Source organism: Crinia signifera, chromosome 2 (assembly GCF_055691185.1).
Source record: "Crinia signifera chromosome 2, ASM5569118v1, whole genome shotgun sequence".
NCBI classification, from domain to species: Eukaryota; Metazoa; Chordata; class Amphibia; order Anura; family Myobatrachidae; genus Crinia; species Crinia signifera.
Window position 1 is genome coordinate 174,324,922 of NC_139218.1, and position 15,360 is coordinate 174,340,281.

Below are 15,360 nucleotides of genomic sequence, written 5' to 3' on the forward strand. Positions count from 1 at the left end.
GTTTGGTTCTTATAAGTTGTGAGAACGGAAGACTTCTGATGGTCGCTGCAGGATGGAAACTCTGGGCAGAGAGTAGACTGTTGCGATCTGTCGGCTTTGAATATAGATCTGTACTCAAAGTCTCGCCATTATTGATGATGGTAACGTCCAGAAAATGAATTTCACTTTGGCTCATGGACATGGTGAACTTGATAGGACAGTCGCGTTGGTTAATGTCATCGATATGATTGATGAGTTCAATGTCTGACCCTTGCCACAGAAGTAAGATATCATCGATGAATCTGCAGTAGAAGAATATCTTAGATTTCACAGATGATTGAAAGAACAGTTCCTGCTCAATGGTAAACATATATGAATTAGCGTACGAGGGTGCGACAGGAGAACCCATCGCACACCCCGTACGCTGCTGGAAAAACTCCCCATTGAATAGGAAATAATTCCTGGTGAGGGTGAGTTTGAGTAGATCCATCATGAGCTGGATAGAAGGACCACCATAGTTGTCACTGGCTCCTAAGAGATTTTGCATGGCTTGGATACCTTCAGGGTGGGGAATACTGGTGTAAAGGCTCGTGATGTCGAGAGTGCAGAGCCAAAGATTCGTGGGTAGAGCAGGCAAATTTTGTAACTTGACGAGCAGATCAGAGGTGTCACGCAAATAGGTGCTCTGTTCTTGGACACAAGGCTGTATAAAGTGGTCTAAAAACTGTGCCACTTTAGAATAAACAGAGTCACTAGCCGAGATTATCGGTCTCCCCGGTGGTCTAGTAGGATTCTTATGAATCTTCGGGAGACAGTAGATAATGGGTACTCTCGGAAATTCAATAATGAGTGCCTCAGCAGTGTCTATCGGTATCAGATGATTGGTGGCTGCCTCACGTAGGATGGTGTCAAGTTCTTTATTGTACTGAACAGTAGGGTCACCAGGTAATTTATCATAGACACTGTTGTTGTTAAGTTGGGAGTACACCTCATTGATGTAGTAAAACTTGATGACTACATCAATGAGGTGTACTCCCAACTTAACAACAACAGTGTCTATGATAAATTACCTGGTGACCCTACTGTTCAGTACAATAAAGAACTTGACACCATCCTACGTGAGGCAGCCACCAATCATCTGATACCGATAGACACTGCTGAGGCACTCATTATTGAATTTCCGAGAGTACCCATTATCTACTGTCTCCCGAAGATTCATAAGAATCCCACTAGACCACCGGGGAGACCGATAATCTCGGCTAGTGACTCTGTTTATTCTAAAGTGGCACAGTTTTTAGACCACTTTATACAGCCTTGTGTCCAAGAACAGAGCACCTATTTGCGTGACACCTCTGATCTGCTCGTCAAGTTACAAAATTTGCCTGCTCTACCCACGAATCTTTGGCTCTGCACTCTCGACATCACGAGCCTTTACACCAGTATTCCCCACCCTGAAGGTATCCAAGCCATGCAAAATCTCTTAGGAGCCAGTGACAACTATGGTGGTCCTTCTATCCAGCTCATGATGGATCTACTCAAACTCACCCTCACCAGGAATTATTTCCTATTCAATGGGGAGTTTTTCCAGCAGCGTACGGGGTGTGCGATGGGTTCTCCTGTCGCACCCTCGTACGCTAATTCATATATGTTTACCATTGAGCAGGAACTGTTCTTTCAATCATCTGTGAAATCTAAGATATTCTTCTACTGCAGATTCATCGATGATATCTTACTTCTGTGGCAAGGGTCAGACATTGAACTCATCAATCATATCGATGACATTAACCAACGCGACTGTCCTATCAAGTTCACCATGTCCATGAGCCAAAGTGAAATTCATTTTCTGGACGTTACCATCATCAATAATGGCGAGACTTTGAGTACAGATCTATATTCAAAGCCGACAGATCGCAACAGTCTACTCTCTGCCCAGAGTTTCCATCCTGCAGCGACCATCAGAAGTCTTCCGTTCTCACAACTTATAAGAACCAAACGCATTACCAGTTCTGACCAACAACTGGAACTGAACATTAATAAAATGTGTGAGAAATTTCAACATAGAGGATATCCCAAACCTCTATTACATGCTGCCACAGAAAAATTGAAGAGCATACCCAGGGCCACCCTATTACAAAAGAAGAATACCACTGTGAGTAATGATGACCGGATACACTGGGTGAGGATGTTCGATACTGGAGACCGGACTATCAAGAAGAATTCCAAACATCTTTGGCCCATGGTCCAAAATGACCGCGACCTTAAGAATTTGAAGAATACCAGAATTATGCCATGTTACAACCGTGGACGCAACCTCAGGGACATGCTCGTACACACTGACGTCACTAAGAGAAATTCACCTAAACAGAGCAGACCTGATGGCTGCTTCAAATGTCTTGGCTGCATTACCTGTAGCCATATGATCACTGGCAGGACATTTACACACCCCTCATCTGGGAAAAGATTCTCTATCAGATACCCTCTCACGTGCTCTAGCACTTATGTTGTGTATCTTATAAAATGCCCTTGTGGCTTATGTTATGTGGGCAAGACCATCCGTTCTTTTAAAGAGCGGATGGCCATGCATCGTCACTCCATCAGAGCTGCCCTCAACAGCAAGAAAGAATCTGACCAGCCAGTGGCTAAACATTTTGCTGCTGCCAAGCATAATCTGGCCCAATTCCGCCATACTATTATTGATCATGTGCCTTTTGATATTCGAGGAGGAGATCCGGGCAAGAGGCTAATTCAATTGGAGACCCGATGGATTCATACATTGGACACTGTGAGCCCTAAGGGGTTGAATGAACATTTCTCATTCAATATGTTTCTCTAACTGTTTTTTCTCCCGTGGTCCCATGGACATTTGTACCTTATATCTATGGACAGATTCTCTGTCCATGTTTGCGCAATTTTTTTGCGCAGATTTGCCTTTTTCTGCACCTGTCGACACAGGCATGTCGACTGCTTTTTAGTAGGAGCGTGTATGTCGACCTTACATTGTCGACTATATTGCTTATGCATTTTAATATATTTGGATATCATGCATACTTTCATTTTGTATCCCATGCTTATACTCACCCGTTACTTTCAGCCTTATTTATGCACTGTTTATATACTTTATTCTCTACAGCCACGTATATCACAGATTGTTCTTATGCACTGCTTTTGTTTTGTTTGGTTGCTCAGGAAACAGTGACGCTGTCCAGCCACTCCCCCACTCTCTGATGCACTGAGAAGCTCCCAGCTGGGACTGACGTCATAGCCATGCGCCCCTGGGAGATGCCGGGCCGGAGGTGCGGTCGAGGGCGGACCAGCGCCGCACGTGATGAGACCAACCCCTCCAGGTACACTTATAGGTTAGACACGCATGTTTGTATTTTGTATTGCACCTTGTCTTGAAAAAGGAAGTAAACCGACTTCCGAAACGTTGACCCACCATTGCTGTGTTGTGTCTTCTTTGCTGATAAGACCGTGAGAGTGCCAGACTCTGCATACTATTCATCTCCCCTCCGGCACCCCGGCGCATTTACCAGCCTGATTCGACTGAGTGTCTGCCCTCTGCAAGCTACATACGGAGCCGGCTTCTTCAACACAGGAATCCGTCATCCTGCATGGCACCGTCCTAACCTTTATCTGTCACCCGCTTGTGTGACTGAAGTTACAGATCAATGTGCTTTGCTACTAAGGACATTCTCCCTCGCTATTTCCCTGCTTAAGGGACATAAGGTATAGCGAGTGTGGTTTTAACCCTTCACGTCTCCACCACCCACGCTGTTTGTAACGGATTGTATTACAGCCATGGCGGCACCTGCAGCGGCGTCTGACCGGCAGGGCAGAAATACCGGCAATAGAATCCAGCTACCATTGGGAGAGAGACTTCGCTTCTCAGACAGCGAATCAGAAGCTGTGCTCTTTAAAGAAAGATTTGCTGACACAGTGGAGTCGACATCGAATGATGAGATATTCAACAATCTGCTAAAGCTCAAAAAGCGCGAAGTGGACTTTCTGATGCATGGCATCACGCTATCAGAATATTACCGCGACCGCAAAATTCCGCGAGGCTTTCGCGTTAAGAACATACCCACCATAGGCAGATACAATGATGAGTTCTGCCGACGGTGGGTAGCAGTTCTCAACAACTGCTCTTTCGACCTTATGACCCTGGTCATAGAAGAATCTGCGAAGGAATTAACCCTGACCAAGACTAAGCTAGCAGCCTTTGAAGAGACGCAGATACCCCAACTCCAGTCAGACACATCCCAGAACTGGCTTGACAAATTAGACAAACTTGTTGCCTCATATAAAAAAGAATTAACAGCCTTCAAAAAGAAGAAATTCGACACGGTGAACCGTGATTATGATGAATATAAAGTTTACGGATGGCTCACTGGCAATAATACTGAAAGGGGTCCTAATCCATATGCCCGCAAATTCACCAAAAGAAGAAACCGCAATCGGCCAAATAATAGTGACACCTACTCCTCCAACAGTGATACTGGAGATTCCTCCGCCAAATATTCTACCAAGCCCCCTTTAGGGGTAAAGACTCGCGCCGGGCGCGAGCGAGACGGAGACCCACTAGAAGAGGAGGCCAGTACAAGCGGATCGAAAACCAACAAGGGCAGCAAGAAGAGAATGTAATCTTCAATTTGGCTGACATTACTCTTACTACAGCCGAAATCTCGGTCTTAAATAAGGGGTTCTCCTTTATCCCTACCAACAGATTCGACGACTTTCGTTGGAAGGTCGACTTAGCCAGATTCCACCGACAGCTCAAATTACGAGACTTCTTCAAAGATAAAACTGCAAATCCTCCTTCTGATTCTAAATACTCTGCTTTTAAAAAGAAATCAACATTCGACCCACCATGCCCCAACCCTTCAATTAACAGCTTCATCAAAACCATGGACTATAATGTGTGTTCTCAAACCCATGACACACGTAAACTGACTAGATCCAATCTATCAGCAGAAGAATGGCAGGCCATTAAAAAACTAAAAAATCTTGACCATGTCTTCATCATTCCAGCTGATAAAGGGGGCGGCACAGTTTTGCTAAAACTTGATGACTACATCAATGAGGTGTACTCCCAACTTAACAACAACAGTGTCTATGATAAATTACCTGGTGACCCTACTGTTCAGTACAATAAAGAACTTGACACCATCCTACGTGAGGCAGCCACCAATCATCTGATACCGATAGACACTGCTGAGGCACTCATTATTGAATTTCCGAGAGTACCCATTATCTACTGTCTCCCGAAGATTCATAAGAATCCCACTAGACCACCGGGGAGACCGATAATCTCGGCTAGTGACTCTGTTTATTCTAAAGTGGCACAGTTTTTAGACCACTTTATACAGCCTTGTGTCCAAGAACAGAGCACCTATTTGCGTGACACCTCTGATCTGCTCGTCAAGTTACAAAATTTGCCTGCTCTACCCACGAATCTTTGGCTCTGCACTCTCGACATCACGAGCCTTTACACCAGTATTCCCCACCCTGAAGGTATCCAAGCCATGCAAAATCTCTTAGGAGCCAGTGACAACTATGGTGGTCCTTCTATCCAGCTCATGATGGATCTACTCAAACTCACCCTCACCAGGAATTATTTCCTATTCAATGGGGAGTTTTTCCAGCAGCGTACGGGGTGTGCGATGGGTTCTCCTGTCGCACCCTCGTACGCTAATTCATATATGTTTACCATTGAGCAGGAACTGTTCTTTCAATCATCTGTGAAATCTAAGATATTCTTCTACTGCAGATTCATCGATGATATCTTACTTCTGTGGCAAGGGTCAGACATTGAACTCATCAATCATATCGATGACATTAACCAACGCGACTGTCCTATCAAGTTCACCATGTCCATGAGCCAAAGTGAAATTCATTTTCTGGACGTTACCATCATCAATAATGGCGAGACTTTGAGTACAGATCTATATTCAAAGCCGACAGATCGCAACAGTCTACTCTCTGCCCAGAGTTTCCATCCTGCAGCGACCATCAGAAGTCTTCCGTTCTCACAACTTATAAGAACCAAACGCATTACCAGTTCTGACCAACAACTGGAACTGAACATTAATAAAATGTGTGAGAAATTTCAACATAGAGGATATCCCAAACCTCTATTACATGCTGCCACCGAAAAATTGAAGAGCATACCCAGGGCCACCCTATTACAAAAGAAGAATACCACTGTGAGTAATGATGACCGGATACACTGGGTGAGGATGTTCGATACTGGAGACCGGACTATCAAGAAGAATTCCAAACATCTTTGGCCCATGGTCCAAAATGACCGCGACCTTAAGAATTTGAAGAATACCAGAATTATGCCATGTTACAACCGTGGACGCAACCTCAGGGACATGCTCGTACGCACTGACGTCACTAAGAGAAATCCACCTAAACAGAGCAGACCTGATGGCTGCTTCAAATGTCTTGGCTGCATTACCTGTAGCCATATGATCACTGGCAGGACATTTACACACCCCTCATCTGGGAAAAGATTCTCTATCAGATACCCTCTCACGTGCTCTAGCACTTATGTTGTGTATCTTATAAAATGCCCTTGTGGCTTATGTTATGTGGGCAAGACCATCCGTTCTTTTAAAGAGCGGATGGCCATGCATCGTCACTCCATCAGAGCTGCCCTCAACAGCAAGAAAGAATCTGACCAGCCAGTGGCTAAACATTTTGCTGCTGCCAAGCATAATCTGGCCCAATTCCGCCATACTATTATTGATCATGTGCCTTTTGATATTCGAGGAGGAGATCGGGGCAAGAGGCTAATTCAATTGGAGACCCGATGGATTCATACATTGGACACTGTGAGCCCTAAGGGGTTGAATGAACATTTCTCGTTCAATATGTTTCTCTAACTGTTTTTTCTCCCGTGGTCCCATGGACATTTGTACCTTATATCTATGGACAGATTCTCTGTCCATGTTTGCGCAATTTTTTTGCGCAGATTTGCCTTTTTCTGCACCTGTCGACACAGGCATGTCGACTGCTTTTTAGTAGGAGCGTGTATGTCGACCTTACATTGTCGACTATATTGCTTATGCATTTTAATATATTTGGATATCATGCATACTTTCATTTTGTATCCCATGCTTATACTCACCCGTTACTTTCAGCCTTATTTATGCACTGTTTATATACTTTATTCTCTACAGCCACGTATATCACAGATTGTTCTTATGCACTGCTTTTGTTTTGTTTGGTTGCTCAGGAAACAGTGACGCTGTCCAGCCACTCCCCCACTCTCTGATGCACTGAGAAGCTCCCAGCTGGGACTGACGTCATAGCAATGCGCCCCTGGGAGATGCCGGGCCGGAGGTGCGGTCGAGGGCGGACCAGCGCCGCACGTGATGAGACCAACCCCTCCAGGTACACTTATAGGTTAGACACGCATGTTTGTATTTTGTATTGCACCTTGTCTTGGAAAAGGAAGTAAACCGACTTCCGAAACGTTGACCCACCATTGCTGTGTTGTGTCTTCTTTGCTGATAAGACCGTGAGAGTGCCAGACTCTGCATACTATTCATCTCCCCTCCGGCACCCTGGCGCATTTACCAGCCTGATTCGACTGAGTGCCTGCCCTCTGCAAGCTATATATATATATATATATATATATATATATATATATATATATATATATATATAAAGGTTTGTGGACGAAATAATTTCTCAGTGAAGCAGAGATGCAGTCACTGAGAAATTATTTCGTCCGAGTGCCGCCTACACAAACCTTTGTATCAGGGCTCCATGCCAGGAGCATCCAGGGAAGGCACCGGGAAAGCTGACTTTATGAGAGGAGTGCAACCCCATACTTGTATGTATGTATGTATGTATGTATGTATGTATGTATGTATGTATGTATGTGTGTGTATATATATATATATATATACAGTATACTAACTCTGGTAGATGCAGCAACAGCAGCACTCGGGTAGAAAAGAATATCACAAGAGCAGGAACTCCTTTACGTTCCAATTTTATTCAATCGTCATCAGGCACATATATATATATATATGTGTGTGTTTGTGTGTATATACACAGTATGTGTGTTTATATTTATCTTCTTGCTAGAATGAATTGCAAGAAGCATGTCAGCTGGAAAAGGGGAATTTGTTGCGCTCGATAAAGACTTGGGCATGTCTTCTCTCCTTTTCCTCTAATTTTCTGAACACTTTTGTTACCATCATCAGTCACCAATATCAAAGCCTCCATTGTGCAACAGATGGTACAGTTCAAATATAGAGGATGGAAGTTAGAGACCTAAAACATGGACTAGTCACTGCACAAATGTCTATGCTGCTGTCTTATCTAACCCTTCTTCCATTTCAGGAGCTCTTAAAAATGTTGTTTTTGTGATGCATGTGTTCCCATGAGCCTATACAAAAGGGGTGTGGTATGGCGGTTCGACAATCGGGATCCCTACAGTCAGTATCCCGACATCGCACTACCGACTGCTGGTGTCCGACAGGGGGGCGAGCACAAAGAAGCCCCTTGCAGGCTCGGTGGCTCGCTTTACTCGCCACTGGTTCTATTCTGCCTCTATGGGGCTCATGGACCCCTACAAGGGAGAAGAGCCGCTGTCAGTCGGGATCCCGACTGTCGAGCATTAAAACAGTTGGAAATCTGATGTTGGTGTCCTGACCGTCTGAATCCTGACTGTCGGGCAGTCATCTGGCAACCATAAGAAAGCTCCCAATAGCTGTGTGCTTGGTATTTATTAATTATTTTACATACTTTCATTCTTGTTGCTTGTCAAATACAGGACACTTTATACCCATATTCATCAGTATTATGGTGGTATTCTGGTGGCAGCTGCAGCCACCGAAGAGGCCGTGAAGGTCACCACAGAGGAGGAACAGAAATATCACATAGAACACTTTAATTTGACCTTGTTGTATACAAAATAAGCAGAGAGAACCATATAGGAAAAGGGGCAATTTTTTATTTCGAGATGGGTTATAGGAAAGAAAATTACTCATAATTCTAAATACACTATTAAACTGTATTATAAATAATTGAAATAACATATTTAATCTTCATTGTGTTTTGCATAAATATAAAGACTGGGAGGTATACCAGTGGGAGTAGTTGCAGTAGAAACCAGGACCGTGGAGTTAAGCATACCCGCTGATCCTGCTAACCTGGACTCTGAGGCTAAGGTTGGTTGTTGTGAAATGCATTTGTTTTGGGAAGTGTTTTTTTTTTTCAACTTTTATATAAGTGTTGTTATTTAAAATAGTTAATTGTTACAATACAGCATCATACTTCCCAACATTCTCACATAGAAAGTTAGGACTCCCGAACAGCCTTGGCGTGGGTCTCGGAAAAGTCTTACGTCACTATTTGAGCATGACAAGTGCTCTGTCAGCTGCCCCCAGTCAGTAAATCTGCAGTGATTAGATGCTGTTTGCACCCCCCGCCACTGCGGAACACTGCTGCATGCGGGTGGTATGCCAAAAAAGTGACTGACTTGCAAAAATCGGGACAGTTGGGAGGTAGGCAGTATGTTGTTTATTGTGTTTAGTTGAGATCTGGATGATAATCGATGGTGACACCAAAATGTCAACATGCATAAGGTCGACATTGACAAAAAGTTGACACATGAAATAGTCGGCATGAGTTTTTCACAATGTCTTTGGAGTTTTTCATTCTTTACCATCCACGTGAACTCTGATTGGGAGAAAAGCACTACACTAATTGGAGGTATTTCACCATCATATGCGGTGTACACCCCTGCTGATGAACTACCGAAATAGAATTTGTTGCTCAGACAAATTATATATTGTTCAGGTGTGCATCCAGCTTTAGTTATGCTGCCCATCTGCCCAAACCATGCTCCTTTTGCTCACTATCACCCCCCTGTCCAAGTAGGCAACATCATTTAGGATGTATAAAATGACAGTCCTCTCATTTAAAGAATAATGCTAAATTTAATTAAGTTCAACTGCAGAGCCGTTTGTACACTTTGGAAAGAGTCTTGTGTTGAATTTTATTTTAATTAAATATTTTATGTTTTGTATGATTATCTGCATTAGCTTTGTTTACTTTTATTTGCTTTATTTTTCCCCACGTTTTCCATGAATGTGGGAAAATGTATGTAAAAAAAAAAAACCTTTATGAGTGATTTTGCTGTTTCCGCAGATAATACAACAAGCAGGACAGGTGTGGTTTCCAGATTCTGCCTTCAAAACTGCACAAGCAATCAAGGACTTCAACAGGGAAGGTCTCCCAATTATGGTGTTTGCTAACTGGAGAGGTTTTTCTGGTGGAATGAAAGGTAATTTTGCTTGCACAATAAACGCCATACTTGCTTACCTGACCCTCTCCATGAGGGAGAAAATGCTCTGTTCTTGGGCTTCCCTGGTAATGTATGATTGCCATCACCTGTGACGATATAGGTAATTGATAAGAAAGATGGTTCACCACAGGAGATGGCAATCATACATTACCAGGGAAGTCCAGGAACAGCTTCTTTTCTCCCTCATGTAGAGGGTCAGGTAGACAAGCATGGTAAATGCTATACACCCATTTTTATGTAAGGGTACGCATTTACAGACCATGGAATATGACGCAATAAAATTTTGAAACTGTAACTAAAATAATTTAGGTGTTTGATATGGTTTTATGGTATTTTACTGGAGAGAAGAACAAAACTACAGACGTGCCCTCATACATACATCTCGGCTGCAGTCATGATAAACATTCTCTATTGGCATGCCAGGTCATTGGGAGACTAATGTTGGGCGCCTTTCGCAAAGTGATGTTTGATTGATATGCGACACTTGTATAAATGCTACAATGCTGCAGCTGTGTTTTTTCATGCAAAGTTCTGTGGGGCTTCATATACAAATTCATTCACACACAGATGTGTTTATTAAAATGAATTAGCATAACCTCCCAATGTGTCCTAGACATTCAATGTTAGTAAAGTTGCAGTAGACCTGTCAGCTCAGTATGAGGACACTTTTGTAAGTGAAGAGAAACTCCCTGTTTGCATTGAATGTCTCCCTTATTAACCAAGAGACCTATCTGCTATTACCTACGATTCCCAAATGACTAAGACACTGGGGGGACAAAAAACACCATACTGTTGGGCTTATTTTCGGGGTAGGGCTTATTTTAGTTAACCCCATCATGCCACCCAGTCCTGCTTTCATAGCCACCATGCCCCCCAGTCCTGCCCCTCACAAAAAAACACCATAGGGCTTATTTTCAGGGTAGGGCTTATTTTAATTAACCCCATTATGCCACCCAGTCCTGCTTTCTTAGCCATCATGCCCCCAGTCCTGCTTTCATAGCCACCATGCCCCCAGTCCTGCTTTCATAGCCACCATGCCCCCCAGTCCTGCCCCTCACCTTTCAGCACTTTCCAGTTTTTCAGGCTATCCGCCGCTGCTCCTGCCTGTGTACAGAAGCCGTGTGGATGGTGCATGGTGACGTCATGCGAAATTCATCCCTGGGAACTGGAGCTGGAGGCTTCAGCGGTACCAGGGCTGCTACCGTACTGCAGCAGCATCCCTCATGCAGGGCGGCGGTGAGGGGGATAGCGGGGAGTGAAGCTGGGAGCATTGAACTGGAAAATTAGTGCACAGACTCGGGTAATCAGGATTTTGATAGGGCTTATTTTCAGGGTAGGGCTTATTTTGGACTCGTTTCCAGAACCAAGGGTAGGTCTTATTTTCGGGGTAGGGCTTATTATTGGGGAAACATGGTATAATATTGGACATTCGGCTACCATGAGGGATTGGATACAGGCTGAACTCAGATGTTTTTTTTCTAAAGTGTCAATCACTTGTAAGGCAAAACCATACCTTGTGAGTGATTGGTCGAGCGTCATTACATTACGGCCCATGGCTGCATTGCAGTTAACTTCATGCCTGAAAGGTAACAAATGCAGAATTGATTCCAACCTGACCATGCAGCATATGTACATCAGGTGTCCTGTTTGAAGTGTATCCTAGTAAGAGTAACTGTGATTAACTACTTTCCATAATGTTGAGTAGGCAGCGTGTAACACAATGATGTCAACCTGACCCATTTCATCTAGGACATATATGTCTGATCCTGACTGATTAAACTTACATGGACTTAGTCATTCATGTATATAAAACTAACCATTTACATTCATTTATTGCACCACCCAGGTTAATTTAGTCATATTATGAGTAAAATAAATATATTGTTGTCATTGTAAAAGCTATGCATTAAAACCATGCACTGGACTACGATGGTTGAATTGTTTTCCGAAAGCTGTTAATTGTATCCTGTCTGTGGAGAGGAAAACATCTCATAATGGACATCTCTTGTCCTTTTTTGAAATGAGACGTAGAATTCTTTCGGACTTGAAATTCCTTTATTTAAAACCCAATGCGTTTCGTCAAAATGACTTCATCAGGGGTATGACTACAAGTGATACAGAAAAGAAAATGGGATATTCTATAAGTATTTAAAAACAACAATGTACGCATAATGAATATTTCATTTAATAGAGATATGTCCTATACATACCGATATTTGACCTCCCGATCGGGTCTGTACATCAAGAGGTATTCCTAAGGTACTTGAAAGAGTTTATACAAACATCTAAAAAAGATACAAATGTTAGTTCAGAGGAAATACAAGCGATATGATGGGTGTGCTCGGGAAAATATTGGTTAGATGGAATTTGAATTTTTTCACCTACCAATTGTGGGTTAATTGAAGTAATATGTCTTTAAAAAGACAGAAGATTCTGCATAGGTTATGTCTTTAATCAAGACACGGATATTATATAGATGATGTCCTCAGCTGACCTTGAATGGGATATAACCCCACTTAATTCACATACGGATATATACATCACACTTTACTATGATATAATTAATTATATTTACCTGCCGTATAGCGATCTTATACGTGTATATTGCCCACTCCCAAAATATAATGGTCAAATGGCGAAATACAGTGGAATGTTTACCTACAACAGGAATGATTTAGGTGGTCACTCCTCAATCAAGTGATCTTTTAAAGTGATATAGACACAATTCTAATATAACCCTAATGGGTATACACAGACTACTCATAAATTGCATCAAACATGGATAGGCTCCAATTTTAAAATCTGCTAATATTTAAACCAGAGAGTTATAAGTCATATTAACTCCAGACGGTTCATACAAATAGTACTATGTGTTAGTCAATTTACAGCCTAATAATACATAGAATCATAGGCAATTTAAACATACAATTTGTCTGGCATAATGGAATATAAATACAGCAAAGGTATATTCACCTTAAAATAATAGAAGTTTATCTAACATGATGGAATATTAGTACAGCACAGCAATGTTCCCTCTAATTTTACGAAGGCTGTGTGCGGCTAAAGATTTTGGCTGTGCAAATTTGGAAGGAAATTTAAATTTTTGTGCGTCACTGGAAAATGACGTTCAGCATTTGTGTTAACTTTACTTCAAAATGATATTAAACATTAAACATTCAAAACACAGCACACAATGCAGTTAATGGGTGAAACACACATTAATTGAGTCCACAACTGCAAAAAGGGACCACTGCTGCTTTGTGCGCTCTGTTGTAATGTCTGTGCGCACGCTCGTCGAGGTGTGTGTGAGCGCGCAAGCGCGCACCGCTTAGAGGGTACACTGCAGCACAGATGTATTCACCTTAAAAATTATAACATGCACCCCTTACAGGCAGCCACTTACCACAAGGCACAGACACAATGTCAAGGCTCCAGCAGGCTGAGACAGAATGGTCTGAGTCCTAGCTGGGCTTATATAGGGAAATGACAGTAGGTCATTTCCGGTTAGGTGTTAGAAGTCATTACTGACTATAAAACAATGTTTTCCCACTATTAGAGACAAAAATATAAATTAAACTACCTTAGGTGTATGTTTCCTACATTCGAGGCATTTCTCTTATAGTTGTATAGAAAGATATATCCTTTGTAAACCGTGGTGGAAAGAACACTCTGTCCTCATGCGTTCCACCTGCGACTTCCGGTCCGTCAATATATATATATCCCATTGGAGATCAGTGAATTAACTATAGTTCCTATCCCAGAACCAACTGCAATGTGTGCGGTGCCTAACGTGTCACTATTTCAGTGGAGTCTGGCGCTAAAGTTAATATACTTAATACGCGGCGCCATTTTCTTCTCTGTTGGAACGCAATGCGTTCCACATAGTGGTTTATAGTGCATGCGTGATGTTCATTTCACCTTTTGGCTTATATGTTAAGTTTATTGCGCATGCGTGGTATATAATCCTCCTCTTAAGCTAATATATTAATGTTAAATTCTACTGGGACTTATTAACTGAAATTAAAATTTAAATTATATAATGTGATGACCTAAATGGATGTGCACTAAAATACTAAGCTAATATTGGGACGTAAATTTTACATTTTTAAATCTTTTTACATAATTTATGGCGACCTTGGTCATTGGATAACATAAACTTAATTTATAATTATTTTGATTATTTTAAATATATTTTGATATATTTTGATTAAGTGATAGAAACGTAGATATATTAATATCTTTCCTTAATTAATGAGTGTAAATTTCGGTGAATGTGACCGCGTGCCAGGTGTGCATTTACAGCAATTATTAAAAAAATAAAATAAATTGAATAATAATAATAAAATAAAATACAGTTTAAACTAACTATTCTACCTCAAATATACATAAGGAAATGTATGAATATAATATAAAGTTAAAGCTCAGTCCAAAAAGAAAAGGGCTCCGATACATATCTTCCTTTTCAAACATAAAACAACACATATACGATATACATATCCATATATATCTATATATCTCTACTAATAAAGTGTGTATTCATAATGAATTTTAAAGCCTAAGTGTGTGTTCCCATAATGACTTTTAAAGCCTAATGATGGATTTAGGATTTATTAGGGAAAGGAGACTATATCGATACTTTCATTGAGCCCGTTTGGGATCAAGGTGTTCAAGGTATAAATCCAGTAGCTTTCCTGTTTGGTTAGTTTAAGCTCCCTATCTCCTCCTCTAGAGTCCTCTTTAATGTATTCAATAACCGTGAAAGAGATTCCGGGAGGGCTGCCCACCTTTCCCGGGTTGCCGGGAGGGGGGCCCGATTTTTGGGACTCTCCCGGGCATTCCGGGAGTGTAGGCAACCTGGCATAAACACTGCTCATATGTCTCTGGCATAGAGCTGAATGCCTCATGATATTTTTCCTGTTCAGCAACTCTGAATGCTTTACCATAATAGGAGTATAGACTCATTGAGTGCTGAACTTCCTTACACTTCCTGTGACTCACGCCTGCATACATCAGGATTCAGTGAGTTAACCTACCCTTTGTCCTCGTCTTGCTTA

General features: G+C 42.0%; 1 protein-coding gene across 1 annotated transcript in view; it reads left to right on the plus strand.

Annotated features, from left to right (window-relative positions):
- ACACA (acetyl-CoA carboxylase alpha) overlaps positions 1-15,360 on the plus strand; it is a 551,747-nt gene that overhangs the window by 433,008 nt on the left and 103,379 nt on the right. The window contains exons 37-38 of the mRNA XM_083173207.1: positions 9,071-9,167; positions 10,150-10,285. Of these exons, the coding sequence (XP_083029333.1) occupies positions 9,071-9,167; positions 10,150-10,285 (233 nt within the window). The remainder of the gene's footprint in view (positions 1-9,070; positions 9,168-10,149; positions 10,286-15,360) is intronic.